Source organism: Tursiops truncatus, chromosome 8, assembly GCF_011762595.2.
Source record: "Tursiops truncatus isolate mTurTru1 chromosome 8, mTurTru1.mat.Y, whole genome shotgun sequence".
Taxonomy (NCBI): Eukaryota; Metazoa; Chordata; class Mammalia; order Artiodactyla; family Delphinidae; genus Tursiops; species Tursiops truncatus.
Window position 1 is genome coordinate 84,069,288 of NC_047041.1, and position 18,595 is coordinate 84,087,882.

At 50.2% G+C, this 18,595-nt stretch overlaps 1 protein-coding gene across 2 annotated transcripts in view; it reads left to right on the top strand.

The window, feature by feature from the left end:
- Positions 1-18,352, top strand: part of NAT10 (N-acetyltransferase 10) — a 38,809-nt gene extending 20,457 nt beyond the window's left edge. For both annotated transcript variants that reach the window (XM_019948301.3, XM_019948303.3), the window contains 17 exons: positions 1,198-1,322; positions 1,778-1,928; positions 2,212-2,308; positions 3,186-3,302; positions 4,174-4,275; positions 4,372-4,446; positions 5,020-5,136; positions 5,983-6,116; positions 6,329-6,377; positions 9,614-9,710; positions 9,795-9,905; positions 10,833-11,005; positions 11,499-11,618; positions 11,974-12,072; positions 12,455-12,528; positions 13,562-13,645; positions 18,125-18,352. In XM_019948301.3, the coding sequence (XP_019803860.2) occupies positions 1,198-1,322; positions 1,778-1,928; positions 2,212-2,308; positions 3,186-3,302; positions 4,174-4,275; positions 4,372-4,446; positions 5,020-5,136; positions 5,983-6,116; positions 6,329-6,377; positions 9,614-9,710; positions 9,795-9,905; positions 10,833-11,005; positions 11,499-11,618; positions 11,974-12,072; positions 12,455-12,528; positions 13,562-13,645; positions 18,125-18,236 (1,837 nt within the window). In that variant the 3' untranslated portion in view covers positions 18,237-18,352. The remainder of the gene's footprint in view (positions 1-1,197; positions 1,323-1,777; positions 1,929-2,211; positions 2,309-3,185; positions 3,303-4,173; positions 4,276-4,371; positions 4,447-5,019; positions 5,137-5,982; positions 6,117-6,328; positions 6,378-9,613; positions 9,711-9,794; positions 9,906-10,832; positions 11,006-11,498; positions 11,619-11,973; positions 12,073-12,454; positions 12,529-13,561; positions 13,646-18,124) is intronic.
- The last annotated feature ends 243 nt before the right edge of the window (positions 18,353-18,595 follow it).

The window sequence follows — 18,595 nt, forward strand, 5'->3', positions numbered from 1 at the left end:
AGTCTCATATACGTGATTTACAGAAATTTTCTCCCACTCAAGAAATTCCACTTTCTTGTTAATGTTCTTTGAAACACACAATTTTTTTAGCTTTGCTGCTTGTGCTTACTCTTTGTTTTTGTTTTTTTTAAATAAGTAAATGGAATTCCTTTGAGAATGCTTTGTTATATGGGGCAGGCAGGAGTAATAAAAGCACTTCAAAATTTAATTTTTTGATCATTCTTTAAAAGTAGTATTTGAGTTAGAGGAAGTATTTATGCAGTATCCTCATTTATGATAATGAATACTATGAAACAGTGTAAAACTAAAAATTAAAAAAACCCACTGAGCAGTCTGCACCCTGTGGTCACGTGTGCTTGTGACCAAAGACAAGGAGGAAATAACAATTGAAAAGAGCTGGTTCAGTGATCAGATTATAGATGATTTCTTTTCCCCAAATTTTTTACTACTTCTTTACGTCATCTTTTAAATGAAAGTAGTAATGAGAAAAGTTACTTGGGTGGTGGATTTGTTTAATCTTAATTTTTTCAAACTGGAAATGCTCTCTGTTCATTTTTTCAAGCATAGAACTTCTAATAGCAGCTCTTATTAATTGGCCATTTACCTGTGTTCCAGTTCCATTATGCTAAATGCTTTATTCACGTCATCTTCTCAGTCTTTATTTATTATTATTTTTTTTTTTGCGGTACGCGGGCCTCTCACTGCCGTGGCCTCTCCCGTTGCGGAGCACAGGCTCCGGACGTGCAGGCTCAGCGGCCATGGCTCACGGGCCCAGCCGCTCCGCGGCATGTGGGATCTTCCTGGACCGGGGCACAAACCCGTGTCCCCTGCATCGGCAGGCGGACTCTCAACCACTGTGCCACCAGGGAAGCCCTCAGTCCTTATTTTTTAGTTCACAGTACAGTCCGGTGAGATGTGTGGAATAGTCCCCTTTTGAGGAAGAAGCTAAAAGGGGTTGAGTTCTTTGTCCAGAGGTACTAAATGGACATGCCAGGACTTGAGCCCAGGCCCAGATGGCTCCGAGGTGAGCCACCATGCAGCCCTGCCTCCTTTGGGCATGGAAGTTCAGAGGTGACAGGGTTGTCCTCGGCGAACAGAAGTCTGATGTTTCATTAGGACGAGGAAAGTAGTTCTCTGTCCCCTCCTAGAGAGTTGATTTGGGACCTCATGCCTGATTGCCTTTGCTTTTGCTCCTAGCTACGAGGGCACTGGCCGGTCTCTGTCCCTCAAGCTAATTCAGCAGCTCCGTCAACAGAGTGCCCAGAGCCAGGTCAGCACCACCGCTGAGAACAAGACCACGACGACCGCCAGACTGGCATCAGGTACCCCTGGAGCTCTGAATGTGCCTGCAGTGCACAGCAAGTCACTTCACACTCTCCTGCGGGATCCTTCCCCTCATGACCGCATGGGCGGTAACAGACCGTCTGACCATCAGGCAGAGAGGTTGAGTTCCCAAGAGGTGAAGTTGCTTTTCTCTGAGGAACAGCAAACCAGTGACCAGATGGGTGGCTGACCTGGGCCTTCTGGTGGCTAGATTCCTGTTTGTCACCATCTCAGGGCATTGGTTGCATTGACTTAGAGAGATCCCCTTGGGATTGGTGTCAAGGCAAGTTGAACATCCACCAGAACAATTTAAAACCACTCGCTTTAAATTCTTGAGCCATATTTTGTGAGCGCCATGTGACAGAGATAAAGTAGAACATTTGCCTTGCTCTTGTGGAAAACAGTATTTACTAGTTGTTCCTCACTGTGTGTGTGTGTGTGTTGTGGGGAACAGTGCGAACACTGCATGAGGTTTCCCTGCACGAGTCGATCCGATACGCCCCTGGGGATGCAGTAGAGAAGTGGCTGAACGACCTGCTGTGCCTGGATTGCCTCAACATCACTCGGATCATCTCTGGCTGCCCCTTGCCTGAAGCCTGTGAGCTGTATCCTCCTGGGTTCCATTTGTCCTGTGAAAGGGAGAGGGGGCAATGGAAGAGTTGAACAAAGAGTTTTGGCCCTTTGCTTCATAGGCTGCTGCTCTAGGGAGAGGGGAAAGTTGAATGTTGTTGATTTCCCTTCTTTTCCTCCCTAATATGTTTCTGCTCAGAACCAGGGGCTCCTCTTCCCAGGTTGAGGGAAACCCACATATCCAGGTGACCCTTGGAAGTAGTGTGTCCTGTTCTGGGTTCTCTTCGATTTGCTTTGGTTGCTTAACTCCAGATCCAGCTACTATGTTAATAGAGATACCCTCTTTTGCTACCACAAAGCCTCTGAGATTTTCCTCCAACGGCTTATGGCCCTCTACGTGGCTTCTCATTACAAGGTAACTGCAGCTAGCCCTCGGGTGAACTTTAGCAGTGAATTCCAGCACTGGGCAGTGCCTTTTGACTCGGCTTTTTGCATGTTTTGTTACCCAGTGGCTCAGGTGACCATTCCACTGGGACTTGAACGTCCTGATGTTGGCAAGGTCCAGGGATCCTGCTGGAGGGGTTGCATTTCCCATTGTTGTTCAGGCTTGTCGTGGGCTCCAGCTTTGCATACAGAGTGTGAGATTTCTGCACGTAGCTCCATGTGTGGTAGCTGGAGAGGGTGGAAAGTTTTGCCCATTTTAAAAGGGGTACTTATATTTCTTGCCTGTTGGCTAAATGGATGGGCTGAGATGACATAGCAGTTGTAATCCGGGGGCTGCTGTTTGACCTGAGACCAGCCTTATACCCCTGGGCTGTTTTTAAGGAGCAGTGAATGAGAATTTGGAATATTTGAAAGTCTTAAAAAGGCACATTGGAAAGGACACTTTTTGAGTGTCTAGGTAGCTTTTTTATGAACACCCTTTAAACGGAAAGCCGAAGGGTTGATGTTAGAAGTGGTGAGAGGTTGTCTTGAAATAGCAGCCTCTTATCAGGAAGAAGTTCGCTTCCCAGCTGTGAAGTATATAGCACTAACTAAGCAGGTCTCTGCTCCGGCTCTGCAGCCTCAGCACTCGTGGTGAGGTGACAGCAAACGTTGGAGGCTTAAGTCCCGCTTAAGCCCTTACAGAGGGTCTCAGGCTGGCCGGCTATGATGCTGGAAAGGCGCTTTGACGGGTTTCAGCACATCACCTGGCTCTGGGGAAGGCAGTTCTCCAGTCATGACTGTGGAGTAGCCTCTCGAGTGAGGACAGGATGAGGAGTGCTTCTCACTGACCTGTTTGTGCCCCACAGAACTCTCCCAGCGATCTCCAGATGCTTTCTGATGCGCCTGCTCACCATCTCTTCTGCCTCCTGCCTCCCGTGCCCCCCACCCAGAATGCCCTTCCTGAAGTGCTTGCTGTCATCCAGGTACAGAAGCTGAGGTGTCCTTGTGGCATTGATTTTGGGACCCACTTAGGCATCAAGGATTAGTGGCTCGGTAACCACAGCGCAGAAGGGGAAGCTGCTGATTCTTGGTCTCAAGCCTAGTGACTGGACGTATCCAGGCAGGTGATTAGGGTGCATCAAAGGAAACTACCACCCAGACAGAGACCCAAAGCCCCACTGTTCATGGATGGGTGAAAATCAGAGCTGGCCACTCGTATTTTGACTTGCAGCTCCTAAAACAGAACTTTGTTTTCCTCCTTTATTACTAAAGCAATACATGCTACTTGTAAAATTAGAAGACACAGATTGGGAAGATGTTTTTAATGCCTAGCCTGTATTTATGCATTTCTTTATCATTTTTCCTGTTCATAAACATACGATCATAGTATTTGGTAATCTGGGTTTTTTTTTTCAATGTGTCAGATATTCATAATCTGCATAATTTTTAAGGCTGCATTGTATTTCATGACATGCACGTACGGTACTATGTTTAACCATATTCCTGTTAGACCCTGGAGTCACTGACGTTGCCCAGTTCTGTAGAGAGCCACGTGAGCGTCCTGAGCCTTAATTGATGAGCTCACATGTACACCATGTGTGGAGACCCTCTTCTAGTGTGGTTTTGCTCTCTGGGTCAGTATTCTGCCTTCTTAGTGACGGTGTCAGGATGCCCAGGGGACACAGTAATGAAACTTCTCTTGGAAACGGATGAGTTGATTACAGGGTTAAGCGTGCGCTGGAGTGGAAACAGCCGGCCTAGTCAGAGCAAGGGCGGAGTGCTGGTGAGGTTCTGGGGGTGGGCTCTGAACCTGGAGGCGGCCTTTCTGTCTGCAGTGTCCTGCTTCCCCAACAGGTGTGCCTCGAGGGGGAGATTTCTCGCCAGTCCATCTTGAACAGCCTGTCTCGAGGCAAGAAGGCTTCGGGGGACCTGATTCCATGGACAGTGTCGGAACAGGTGATGTGCTTTCCCTGGTGTGTCTGAGCGAGTGAAGCTGGCAGTGCTGGAGGCTGTCTTTTGTTGCTTAGTCACCGGCTTGTGTCTCCCCCACAGTTCCAAGACCCAGACTTTGGCGGCCTTTCGGGTGGAAGAGTGGTTCGCATTGCTGTTCACCCGGATTATCAAGCGGTAACGTGTCCTCGTGTGTGCTGTTATTTAAACCTGGTGTGCTGTAATTAGCTGCTGCCATGTTGCTGGCCTCTCCTTAGGGCAGGTGTATGCGGTTGTTTAAATAGGAAGCTGGTCAAGGAGTAGCAGATCCAGGTCCCCCTCTGCTGTGGACGGTTTGCCGGAGGCTGGGGGTGGGTGGGCAGGATGATTGTATGTGCTCACTCTTTGTGAGGACAGGGGACTCATGACCCAGATCTGCTTCCTGTAGTTACCTCCTGTCTTAGAAGTCCTCACCGAGGAGTTAGCCGTAGAGTCATCAGTTCCGAGCTCGCTGATCTGTGGACCAGAAAGCATGCTCAGCCATCCTCACGTTCTTGACGGGCTGGACAGTGCGAGAGTGAGGGTCGTGCCACGCTAGGTCTTAAGGGTCTCTGCTTTGACCTTGTTGAGAGGTTTCATTGGTTCCCTTTGCGAAGTGCACTTTGACCTGGAGTGAAGGCTTTCTAGAAGCAGTACAGGGGCGTACGAGTGGCGTAGACACTGAGGACATCTCTCTTGCCTTTGCCTGTTTCCCTCCGTGTCTGCTCACAGATGGGCTATGGCAGCCGAGCCCTGCAGCTGCTGCAGATGTACTATGAGGGCAGATTCCCTTGTCTCGAGGAAAAGGTCCTGGCGCCCTCGCAGGAAATGCACACCGTCAGCAGTGAGGTAGGCGTCTTCTGGCCGAGCTCCTGGTTTCGGGGAGGGCCATCCTCTGGGTCTTCAGGAGTATCATCAAGAGCTGTCCTGTGGTCTGGGCTCTGAGCAGTAGCGGCAGAGTTCCTCTCTGGCTTTGGAGAAGCTTCTCTTTCCCCAGCTGACACCGAGACTGAGGCCCTCGGGTCACCATCATCCGCCTCACCTGGAGACTCGTTAAGAGTGTCAGCTCTTGACCCCTGCCCTGGACCTCCTGAATCCGAGGCTCTGGGTGGGGCCCAGTAATCTGCCTGAAGCTCCCAGGTGACGCTGATCCACATGCCGGCTTAAAGCCACAGCTGTGCAGTGCAGTCTCCTCCTCTCAGTACTGACCTCAGACTCAGGGAGCTCTGTCTTTCTGGGTAAGAGTGCTCAATGCTAGGAGCTGGGACAGCTTTTCACACGGGTTCATTTGATGTTTCACGGTGTGCCTGCTCGGGAGGTGGGAAGGGGCTTATACTTAAGGTCGGGCTCAGAGGTTTGTCAGTTCCCAAGACACAGAGGCATCCGGTGACAGACCTGCGTCTTCAGCACCTTAGCTCTGTCTCTTTGTAAATGCGTTTGGCGTTTCTAAACCGTGTGGCTGTTTCCCACATTCTGGGTTTTGAGCAGTGTGGGTCCGTGCTCGTCTAGGGCTTTGGTGTCCTCAGGAATGATGACTGGACTTAGTGGTGATTTTACATTTTAAGAACCAGGACACCTGTCCCGGTTTTTGCTGTGCTCGTCCAGAGCTTGGTGTGGCCAGGGGTGCTTGGGAATGTCACTAACCTTCCTCTCTCTCCGCTGGGTGGATGTGCTCTCCCCTCGGGCATCCTCCAGGCGGTCAGCTTGCTGGAAGAGGTCGTCACTCCCCGGAAGGACCTGCCTCCCTTACTTCTCAAACTGAACGAGAGGCCTGCCGAGCACCTGGACTACCTGGGGGTGTGCTACGGCTTGACCCCCAGGCTCCTCAGGTAAGCGTTCGCCTGCCCTTCCTCCCGCAGCATCCCTTTGGCCTCGGTGTCCTGAGAATGAGAGTCCTGTGGGCTGCGTGTCTGCCTTTGCAGTGGTGTCAGCTGTCCTGACGCCCCCGCCCCGCTGCCCTCACCCCCCGCCCTTCCCAGCTCTGTGTGTCAGCCGCTCCCAGAAGGCACACGTGGTGACCTGCTCTCTGTATCCTTTGCAGGTTCTGGAAACGAGCTGGCTTTGTCCCTGTTTATCTGAGACAGACCCCGGTGAGTGAGGCGTCTGGCAGGGGAGGGTGGTGACAGGTGTGTCCTTGCAGAGCCCTGGTGCCTCCCGCTGTGCCCTGAGCGGTGTGCCTGTGCTGCCAGGAGGCTTCTCTGAATGCCTCCGGAGCAGCCGCCCTTACCGAGGGCCACACGGTCACTCTCCCCACTGCACACTCTAGCGGCTTTGTGCTCCACGCTGAGATGGCGGAAGTGCACGTGGGCTTGTTCACCACGTTCTGGAATCCTGTCACTGGGGGCCTCCTCGAATTTGTATTTTTTAAAAACAGGAAGAAAAGTGGTTTTAGGGGAGGAGTGCATACTATAAGCTGGTATCTGAAGGAGGGATGCGCTTGTGTGGACAACAGAGCCATAGAGGATAAAATGGAAGATGAGAGAGTTAGTGGCTGTCAGTTCATTAAAAAAAAAAATTATTTAGTGCATGCACTGAATCAAGCAGTGAGCAAGACAAGCCGTGAAGCTTATTTTCTAATGAGGAGAAATAGGCAGCAAAAAAGTGAGCAGACGAGAAGTATTCAGATAGTGACAGTGTAATGAGTGGTCAGGCTTCTGAGGGGTGACCTTTCAAACTGCAACCTGAATGATCAGGGTGGACCAGCCACGTGACAGTCCTGCCTGCAGAAAAGTGAGCGTATTCAAGCAGGGGGCACAGCAAATGTGAGGACCTGAGGCAGGAAGGAAGTTGGTGATTTGAAGGAAACAAAGGGCCAGTGTGGCTGGAAGGACCTTGAAAGGAAAGGGTGGTGATTCACAGCAGGGCAGGTGGGTCTGGGCAGGGACTCTGCGCTCCCTCCCTGTTCAGGTGGAGGGAGGGGTTAGAGGGAAGGTGCTGGCGCTGCCGTGTAGACGATGGACGGTGGCCCGTGAGTAGAGGCGGGGAGATGAGCAGCTTGGCTGGGGAGGACATGGTGAGGGGAGAGAAGGGCCAGATGCCAGGGGTGTTTGGGAGGTGAACTGAGAAGAGTTGAAGGATGGGGGTGTGGAAGGTAAGTGAACAGAAGTATCAAGGGTAGTTCTTTGGTTTTTGGCTGGAGAGACTGGCTGAGAAACTGGGTGTTGGAGGTGCTGTTTCCTGAGATAAGACTCAATGGGAGGCTTCCTTGGTGGTGCAGCGGTTAAGAACCCAGCTGCCAGTGCAGGGGACATGAGTTCAAGCCCTGGTCCAGGAATATCCCACATGCCGTGGTGCAGCTAAGCCCGTGCGCCACAACGGCTGAGCCTGCGCTCTAGAGCCCACAAGCCACAACTACTGAGCCTGCGCTCTAGAGCCCACGAGCCACAACTACTGAAGCCCGCGCGCCTAGAGCCCGTGCTCCGCAGCAAGAGACGCCACCGCAATGAGAAGCCCGCGCACCACAACAGAGTGTCCCCCGCTCACCGCAACTAGAGAAAGCCTGCGCGCAGCAACGAAGACCCAAAGCAGCCAAAAAAATAAATAAAATAATAAATACATTAAAAAAGAAACTGAATGGGGTAGGACCAGATTTGGAGGTGGAAGTGGGAATTGTTTTTGGCATAGTAAGTGTGTGATGCCTATTAGACAGCCAAGTGTGGAAGTATGGAATAGGCAGTTGACTACAGGAGTCTGGAGATCAAGGAAGAGGTCGGGGCTGGAGACAGAGATTTGAGAGTCATCAGCATACTCTTAATAGAATATACTCTCGGGGTCAAGGATTTTTTTGGTGCGGGGTGGGGTGGCCTGTTTTCTTCGCAGCTGTAACCCCAGCACCTAATAGCATCTGCTATGTACAGTACATGTTCAGTAAATACTTTTGTTCAGTGAATAAGTATTTAAAGCTGTTGGAAGAAGGGGCTGAGAATAAAGAGGGTGAGTCCTTACACTCTGCAGCATTTACAGGAATGAGTCAGGAAACACAGCAAGGGAGGCTGAGGAGTAGCCATGATCTGTAGGAGAAGGGCAGGGGCTGTGGTGTCAGAATCCAAGAATAACGAGTGTTTCAGGAAGGGGAGTCATTGCTGTCAGAGAACAAGTAAGGTTAGGACAGTTGACCATTGGATTTGTCGGTGTTGGTGATCGGAATAAAGGCAGCTTCAGTGGAGTGGCGGGATCAACCTGACCGGAGAGAATGGGAGGTGAGGAAACAGACTGAATACACGATTCCTACACGAGGCAAAGGCAGCAGAGGAATAAGGTAGCTGGGGGGAGATTGGAGTCAGGGTGGGTTTGTCAGCCGGGAGATTCCAGAACATGTTTGTTTGCTGCAGGGTATGATCCTGTAGAGATCATGCAGATGCAGGTGAGGGGGGCTGATTGCAGGACTACAGGCCTGGAAGAGGCAGGAGGGTAGGACCTGGAGTGCAGGGGGAGAGGTGGCCACCGCATCCCTCACAGCAGGAGGGAAGCAAAGAGTGGGCACAGAAGGTATTGGTCAGCTGGTGGAGTTGGTGCTGGGAGGATGAAGAAGTTCTCCAGGTCAATATCCAAGGGTGGCACCCATCTGAGAGTTCAAAGCTGGACTGATGAGGACCACTGGGTGTGTGGCTGCTTCCACGTGGGCAGGAGCAGCTGTAGAGGGGCTGGGTCCTTGTCAGTGACCCTGGTCGAGGCTGGAGTGTAAGTTTGGTGGTCGACTGCAAGGACCACACAACCAGTGAGTTCAGCGTGGACCATGGTACGTCCCTGTGGTCTTGTGCTGTGCAGTGCTTGTTTGTGACGTGGTGGTGGCGTTTTGTTACTTGAATGCTCTTCAGTTGAAATCCATTAGGTATTTTTATGGTTTTGGGCTTTGTGGTTGTTGTGTAGTAGAAATTAAAAAACCTGTGGTCGCTGCCTTAGTACCTAAAGGAGCCTGCACTTGCAAACCTGTTGCCAGCAGGGGAACTCTTGCCGTGCTTGTTTTTGGCCATGAAGTTTTTGCTGCGAGCGCCCAAAACACGTTGATTGGATCATGTGGAGTTTAAGCTGTAATGCCTCCCGGTTCAGAATCTGACCTGATGTGAGCAAGGGGTTCACAGCAGAAGACATGCTCCGAAGGTCTGAGTAGCTTTGCGCCATCGCTGGGGCACCTGCTCGGAAGTTGCAGGACAAAGTGGTCTCTGGAAGCTGTCGTGTAGGCAGTGGGCCCTGCAAGAATGAAGGCGAGGCCGCCTCTCCTGCTGGGGAGGAAGCAAGGGCCCGCGTAAGCGTGCTTGCCCTTCAGCAGTGACAGGTCCTTCATAAAAGGGGGTCTTGGTGCCAGTTAGGGATTTGTGTTTCCCAGAATGACCTGACCGGAGAACACTCGTGCATCATGCTAAAGACGTTGATGGACGAGGATGAGGCCGACCAGGGTGCCTGGCTCTCTGCCTTTTGGAAAGGTGAGTGGGAGTGGAGGTGGTGGGTGGCCAGGTGCAGGCACAGGGGCCTACAGACCTCTGACACTGTGTGGTTGAACCCCGCAGATTTCCGAAGGCGATTCCTAGCCCTGCTGTCCTACCAGTTCAGCACCTTCTCTCCTTCCCTGGCCCTGAACATCCTTCAGAACAGGAACATTGGGAAACCCGTGCAGCTGGGTGAGCTGGTGGGGCGGCCGGAGGGCTGGTGGGGCTTGGTTGTGTGGAACAGGCGGTGGGCATGTGGTCCAGGAAGAGGGCTGGACTAGGAATGGAGGGACTGGTTCCAGGCCTGTGTCTCCCCCACCCGCCTCTGCTCAGCAGGCCCTGTGCCGCCTCAGGGCCGCTATCACACACTGTGCCCTCATGACAGGACTTGGGGGGAAGGACTTGGCTTTAGAGGTGTAAGTAAGGCCTGCAGCTGGTCAGTTGTGGAACCTGATCTAAATCCTGTGAGCTAGGGTAACTAGCTCAATTCTGAGGCTCCGTTTCCTCATTCATGAAATTGTAATAAGAATATGCTGTCAACCTTCTGTGGGCAACACGTAGAAGTGCTTTGGGCATGTAGATTCTGTTTGAATATTTAAAACACAAAAAAGGGTGTACGGGATCGTTAGTGTTAACAGCCGTGGGGTATTTTTTCCCTCTTGCTAGTTACGTGTACGTATACCCTTTTTTTGGGCCAATTATATTTTGGTGTAAAAATCTGTTTGTCGAGCTGGGTGGAGCATGCCTGTTTTCTGTTAAGCTGCGTCCTGAGGAGAAGTGACGAAGTGGGGAAAGTGTTGCATTCCTCTAACCCCAGGGCACGGGAGCCTTTCTTGGTCTGATGTGTTGGCGTGGAACTCTGAGCAAGGGTCACACACCATCCGTCCCCCTCCCTGCGTGGACCAAGCTGCCTCCCCTTTGCAGGAGGAGGGTCAGGGCGGCCCAGGGTGGGCAGGCACTTTTAGGTGGCTCCTGCCCGGCTCCTGCTGAAGGCCCCGTGGAGGAGCAGCTGTTGGGTGCCACCTGGGGACTGTTGTTGTGAGCGCCATCTGGGAATCTCGTCAGACCCTGCAAGGGCGTTGGGCTCACCTGCCTCGTCTGGCTCTGTCGCATGTCCAGCCCTGTGCCGGGAGGAGCTGGAAGCACTCTTCCTCCCCTATGACCTGAAGAGGCTGGAGATGTATTCACGGAACATGGTTGACTATCACCTCATCATGGACATGATCCCGGCCATCTCCCGGCTGTATTTCCTGAACCAGCTGGGGGACCTGGCCCTGTCTGCTGCCCAGTCGGTAGGTCACCTGCTGCTCGTGTGCTGGTTTTGTGGAGCAGTTTATATGCTGAGTGTTGGTCGGATGCTTTGACATAACTTTGTGCTGATGGCGGGGGTAGTGGTCTCACCTTTTACACGTGGGGACTCTTGGGCTTTGCAGTTGAGCTGTGTGCCCAGCAGTACAGTAAGTAAGTAGAAGTGCTGCAGTCTGGACCCACGTTCCTCCACCCCACCACGTTGCCTTGGTTCCTACTCTGCTTCATCAGAGTCCAGGAGCACCTTGTGCTTGTAATGTAGCCGTAAAGCAGCTATTTGCCGGGATAAGAAGTTAGTTTGGAGATTTCAGGAGGAGGGAGTTTTCCTAGTGGTTTCAGTAACAGGATGAATGGGAAGATTCCACAATAGTGTCAGTCAGTGTTTTGGTCAAGAGAGTGTAACTCTGGTTCTTGGTGTGGTTTTAATGGGCAAAAGCCTGCCCTGGCAGCCACTCCAACAGATTCTCCGTCCCCCAGGCTCTTCTCTTGGGGATTGGCCTGCAGCACAAGTCTGTGGACCAGCTGGAAAAGGAGATCGAGCTGCCCTCAGGCCAGTTGATGGGACTTTTCAACCGGATCATCCGCAAGGTTGTGAAGGTAACCTCAGCTGAGGGCAGGGCTTTGGCCTGTGTTGAAAAATGTGTCAAGCCCACTCCCTGCCCCAGGATGCAGAAAGGTTAACATTTGGCTGTGTTTGCTACAGATTTTCACACACACACACACACACACACAAACAGATATGGGGAACTTCAGCTGGATCTGTAACGTTCCGCGTTGTCTCCCAGAGGCACCCCTGATGGGAGTGTGACATCTCCAGTCGGGGATCTCCTGCTCCTCCCGTGAGCGTGTGTACTCCTAAACCGTGCAGGGCGCGTGCTGAATGACTTGCTAACGAGTGACTGGGCCTCTGCTGCTCCTTCATCTTCTGCTTCTTGGCCTTGGTCTTTTGTAGCTGTTTAATGAAGTGCAGGAGAAGGCCATCGAGGAGCAAATGGTGGCAGTGAAGGCCGTGGTTATGGAGCCCACGATGAAGACGCTGAGTGACGACCTGGTACGAACACCGAACGTCCGTCTCTCCCCTGTAGGAGAGTCCCTGGCGCTAGTGTTCTGGGGGTGTGAGGGGCGTGCTCCCCGAGTCTCCCTGCCCCTCCCGTGCCCACCCGGCCCTTGACGAGGCCCCCCACTGAGCGCGTGTGCGAGCTGGCAGTCCAGCAGCTGCTGTTGTGAACTACTTGTTTGATCGTTTAGGTTTTCAGAAGGCGTGTTTTATGTTCATACACACTGAGTAAGAGCTGCCTTTAATGCTGTGGGAGGGAAATGTGCAGAAGGATAGGCCTGCTGGTCGTCGCGGTCACGTTCTGCCCCCGGCCTTTCCCTGCCATTTGTCCCCTGCCTGACTCTGACCTACTCTCTGTATGGGACTTCGACCACAGGACGAAGCAGCAAAGGAGTTCCAGGAGAAACACAAGAAAGAAGTGGGGAAGCTGAAGAACCTGGACCTCGCTCAGTAAGGCCCCTCGTGGGAAGCACGGAACCTCTGCTGGTTGCTTCTAATTTGCTTCCTGGGTGCCCTGGAAGCTGTGTTTCATGGGATCATTTTTAGAAGCACTAGCAGCTAAAAACCTCCTAATTGACTAATTGCATAATTTTGAAGGATTTGTTTTCCCCAGATCAGCTCTGCCACTTTGTAAGTCATGACTTGCAGGTCGTGTTCCTGAGATCCCTTGGGTCCCGTGTCGTGCCCCGGGCTCCTTAGGGAAGGGGGATGCTGATCCATGAGCATCCACTGTCAGTGGCCACTTTTTAATATTTGGCTTTTGATGTGAATTTGTTTGAAGAAAAGATCCTACTGCCAATGAACCAACAAAACCCCTTGTTCTGGAACCCTCCATGCCCTGGAGATTGCAGTCCTCTTTGAGCTGCAGCTATAATGGCGGTACCCGCCCGGTAGATTGATGTGAATAACCGCTCCAGACTTGGTGGCCTCTGAGCCTCTTTGACCTGTAGTCCCGTTGCCGGGTCATTAGTGATGGTGGTTGTTGGATGTGAGATGGAGGTGGCCAGGAGGTCCGTGGGCAAAGTATTGAGCTCTGCACACAGCTTTGCTGCATCAAAGCCTTGACTTGTCAGGACTGCCAGATCCCAGAGAGGTGGGGTGAGGTGGGGCAGACATGGCCCAGTCCAAGGGCGTGTGGGCTGTGGAGGTGGTGGTGAGCAAGGAGATGCTGGGGGTGACAGGAGGCTCCTCTGGTGGGCGGGTGGGCGGTTGCTGAGAGTCAGGTGGCAGAAGTCGGGCAGCTGCCTTCTGTGCGGATCGACCCCTGCTAGCAGGCCTGACTGTGCTTGTTCCGGTGAAGTTCCTGTCCCCTGGAGCTCAGCTGCACGCCTGTCCTGTGCTCTCTGCTGTTCAAATGCTGGTGCAGCTCGGCCTGGCTTTCGTGGTGGGATGTGTGTGATGAAAACGTTGTCACTCTCTTACTTTCTTTTAAGCGGCCTTCTCTTCTTTTGAGCAGGCTTTGATATTTCCCTTTATTTTTTAGATACATAATCCGTGGGGACGATGAAGAATGGAATGAAGTTTTGAACAAAGCCGGGCAGAATGCCTCGGTTGTCAGCCTGAAAAGGTGAGGGGCTGGCATACATCAGGCAGGGGAGGCATTCTGGCCTCTCTGCTTCGCTGGTAACTTTCTCTAGGAAGTAGGAGGTTGGAGCAAAAGCCTTGAGGAGAGTCACTATTCTTTCCTTTGAGGGATGCTATTTTTGTATCATAGCTCCCACTGATCAGGCAGGGCCATTGCTTAGGCCTGGATCTCTGCATCCCCCGTATTCTCAGACATGCCAGGGAGACAGGCTTGAGAACAACAGCCTTGGAGTTGCCGCTACCTGAGCACCTCCTGGGAGCTTTAATGCAGCATCCCCTTCGTGCTCTAAACAGAGGTGGCTTTTTTCTTACATCACTGCTTTATTTATTTATTTTTATTGAAGTATGATTGATTTATAATGTGTTAATTACTGCTGTACAGCAAAGTGACTCAGTTATACATATGTATACATTCTTTTTCATATTCTTTCCTATTATGGTTTATCACAGGATCTTGTTGTTTATCCATTCTGTATATACCGGTTTGCATCTGCTGATCGCAAACTCCCAATCCATCCCTTTCTCACTCCCCTCCCCCTTGGCAACCCACAGTCTGTTCTCTGTCTCTGAGATTCTGTTTCTGTTGTTTTGGGTTTTTTTCAGGCTTATTAAGCTTGACCTCTCTAAACTCACCCTTTCACTCTACCCCCTCAAACCTGGTTATTATTTTGCTTTTTTAATAGGGTTTTATGTGTGTTATACACATATATAGTTCAATTTGTGTATGTCTTTTTTGAAACTTTACTTGATAAAACACAGCTTCTTCGTTATTTGTGCTTTTTTAAATTGCTGTGGCCCTGTCTTTTCCCCAGATTTGCTCTATTGATCTCTTTTTTTTCCCCCTTAATATTTATTTATTTAGGCTGTGCTGGGTCTTATTTGTGGCGTGCGGGATCTTCCTTGCAGCATGCAGGATCTTTTAGTTGTGGCATGCGGACCTCTTAGTTGTGGCAGGACTCTTAGTGCGGCACGCACGCTGGATCTAGTTCCCCGACCAGGGATCGAACCTGGGCCCCCTACATTGGGAGTGTGGAGCCTTACCCACTGGACCACCGGGGAAGTCCCTGTTTCTGTTTCATAGATAGGTTCAATTTGTGTCATTTTTAGATTCCACACATAAGTGGTATCATACAGTATTTGTCTTTCTGACTTATTTCACTTAGTATGATAAACTCTAGTTGCATCCATGTTGCTACAAATGGCATTATTTCGTTCTTTTTTACAGCTGAGTAGTATCCGATTGTATATCTGTACTACATCTTCTTTATCCATTATTCCTCTGTTGATGGACATGTAGGTTGTTTCCATGTCTTGGCTATTGTGAATAGTGCTGCTGTGAACATAGGGGTGCATGTATCTTTTTGAATTATAGCTTTGTCCGGATATATGCCCAGGAGTGGGATTGCTGGATCATATGGTAATTCTATTTTTAGTTTTCTGAGGAACCTCCATACTGTTTTTCACAGTGGCTGCACCAACTTTACATTCCCACCAGCAGTGTAGGAAGGTTCCCTTTTCTCCACACCCTCTCCAGCATTTGTTATTTGTAGACTTTTTAATGATGGCCATTCTGACCAGCGTGAGATGGTACCTCATTGTAGTTTTGATTTGCATTTCTCTGATAATTAGCAATGATGAGCATCTTTTCATGTGCCTATTGGCCATCTGTATGTCTTTGGAGAAATGTCTCTTCAGGTCTTCTACCCATTTTTCGATTGGGTTGTTTTTTTTGTTTTTAAATTGTATGAGCTGTTCGTATATTTTGGAAATTAAGCCCTTGTCCATCGCATCATTTGCAGATGTTTTCTCCCATTCTGTAGGTTGTCTTTTCATTTTGTTTATGGTTTCCTTTGCTGTGCAAAAGCTTGTAAGTTTGATTAGGTTCCATTTGTTATTTTTATTTCTTTCTATTGGCTTGGGAGCCTGACCTAAGAAAACATTGGTATGATTTATGTCAGAGAATGTTTTGCCTATGTTCTCTTCTAGGAGTTTTATGGGTATATCACTACTTTAAAGATGAAGTAACCGAGGCTCTCAGGTGTTAAGTGACTTCCCAAGAAGCATATAGCTAGTAAGAGGCAGAGCCAGAATCAGGACCAGGTTTGTCCACTGCAAAGCCCAGAGTTCTACCTGTTATACTCTCCTTCCTCTAAGCCAATGGTTCTCAAAGTTTTGGATCTCAGAGTTCCTTTATATCATAAAAATTATTGAGGACCCCAAAGGGCTTTTGTGCGTGTGGGTTTTATCTATCACTATGTCCCACTTTTTAGAGGCACAGATGTAGAGAACAAACGTATGGACACCGAGGGGGGAAAGCGGGGATGGGGGTGAGGTGGTGGTGGTGGTGGGATGAACTGGGAGATCAGGACTGACATGTATACACTAATATGTATGAAATAGATAACTAATAAGAACCTGCTGTATAAGAAAAAAAATTAAATTAAAAAAATTTCCCATTTTATAAATGAAAAACTGAGAAATTAAAAAAAAAATGTTGGGCTTCCCTGGTGGTGCAGTGGTTGGGAGTCCGCCTGCCGATGCAGGGGACACGGGTTCGTGCCCTGGTCTGGGGGGATCTCACGTGCCGCAGAGCGGCTGGGCCCGTGAGCCATGGCCGCTGAGCCTGTGCGTCTGGAGCCTGTGCTCCGCAACGGGAGAGGCCATAGCAGTGAGAGGCCCGCATATCGCCAAAAAAAAAAAAAAAAAAAAAAAAAATGTTTATTCATTTAGAATTAACAGTCATGGACTCATTATGGGTTTTTTGTTTTTAAAAATACCTTTTTCATAAAAATTTTAGTGAGAAGAGTGGCATTGTTTTACATTTACATTTTTGTGAATCTTTTTAATAGCTGGCATACTAGAAAGCAGCTGAATTCTCCTGTCTGCTTCTGCATTCAGTCTGTTGTGCTGTCACACATCTTGTAGCCTCTGGAAAACAAACCAGTTGGGAGAGAATGAAAGTGGAAGAGGCAAATAATGTATTAGAATTATTATGAAAATAGTTTTGACTTTGGGGCCCACCAGGAGGGGTCTTGGGGGACTCCAGGACTCCCTGGACTACTCTTCAAAAACCTTCGCCCTCAGCTGCTTCTCTGCAGAGTGGCGTGTGGGTAGATGACGGTGGTTCCGTGGGGCGGCACTTTCACTGGAGTTTCCCTTGGGAAGACAGTGAGGCCTCCCCTGCCCTGGGCCTCTGGAGATGAGGCTTCCACAGCTGGTTTGTGGGTTTGTGGGAGGGTGAGTTCTTGGCATTGCCATAAACAGGGTCCCCTGAAGAGTTTATTTGGAAAGAGGAAATCTTGTGACTCTACGAACCATAGTTCCCAGAAATCAGATGTTCTCTTCTGTCTCCATAAATCACTGTGCTACCTGGAAGATTCCAGCATCGGTGCTAGCCTCATTTTCCTGATGGTCTCTGATGTGGCACAAAAGCCCGCTGTCAGTGTGTCCTAATTTCTGGTTTGCACAAGATGGCAGATGCGGCCCAGGGCGCGAGATGGCTGCGTATTGAGTGCAGGGGCTTTGAATATGGCCGGCTCTGGGCCTGGTGTGGAGACGGCCTGGTTGTGTGCTCCGCAGAGCTCAGTCCCTCCCACTGTTGGTTTGGCTGTCGCTGCCCCTGAGGAGCCATCTGCATTACCCAGTCTGTGTGGCCATTCATGCGCTTGAGGGGTCTGGGGAAAGCTTGCGCCTTTGGAAGTAAAAATACTGATAACTGTCATTCCGAATTCTTTGAGGCCTTCTGTTTTCTGAGCAGTCACTTCATTCAGGTGATGTTAGGTCTCAGGACAGAATTGCACACCGTCCCCTTACAGGGAGGTGTTTGTTTCCAGGGCAAAGTGACACTGGAGAGAATCTTTAACCTATAAGGGGAAAGGAAGGTGGCCATTTGCCGAGCTATTCTCACGTTAATCTATCTGTGAGGAACCTACTGGCCAGCTGAAATGTGTACCCGAGTTACTATTCCTTTGGGTTTTCTTCTCATTTAGGAAAAATAAAATAACACATCAAAAAGTATTGTATGGTTTTCCTGGGAGTTTTCATGCTGTGTATTATGGACTATCCTCAGTCATTGGGATAATATGTCTGGTTTCCAGGGTAATCCTTAGTGGTAAGTGGTGGGAAGGAATTTTCCTTGTAATGCCATAGGTTTTTCTTAAAGTCATGGGAGGGGGAATGTACAGATTTCAGGAGTTAAGACGTAGATTTGTTCCTCCACAGACTGAGAGCTTGGTCAGGGCAGGAGCTGGGTTGGTGTGGTGTACCCCCAGACCCCAGCACAATGCCCTGTAGGCCTGCAGAGGACATTGCTGTGTGACTGCACGTTCTTACATCACGTTTCAGATGGCGGAAACCCTTTTTCAGACAAAGCAAAGCAAGCTTAAAGCAAAGCAGTCTGAAAGGTTACAGATCCAGGCATGCTTCATTCTTTCTCTCTCTACTACTGTTTTTTCTTCTCCAGTGACAAGAAAAGGAAGTTGGAAGCCAAACAAGAACCCAAACAGAACAAAAAGTTGAAGAAAAACAGAGATGTGAAGCACAAAAAAGACACAAAACTGAAGTGGAAGAAATAGTGGAGAGTAACTTGGGTGTCGGTGGCTGACTCGTAAGGAGATACCCTGACTTTCTGAACTGTCTCTGGCTGCACTGAGTGGCAGCTGACTAGACTATTAAAAGCAGTCACTTCTGAGTGGGTCGGCTTAGAACTCGATGCTTGGTGATCCTCCGGCACTGTCTTTCCTCCCCCCAGTCCAGGCCTGTCTCCCCATTCGTTCATAGCTTGCTTTGGGCCCAGGTTTTTTGGTTCCTTCTCGCACGCGTAGAAGCCACGCTGGCTCTTGTTCCTTCTCGGGCGTCAAGTACACAGTCTTCTGGGGATGTTCAGGAGGCTGCTGGGGGAGCACCGGGGCCTCTTGTTATGAACTCGTCCAAA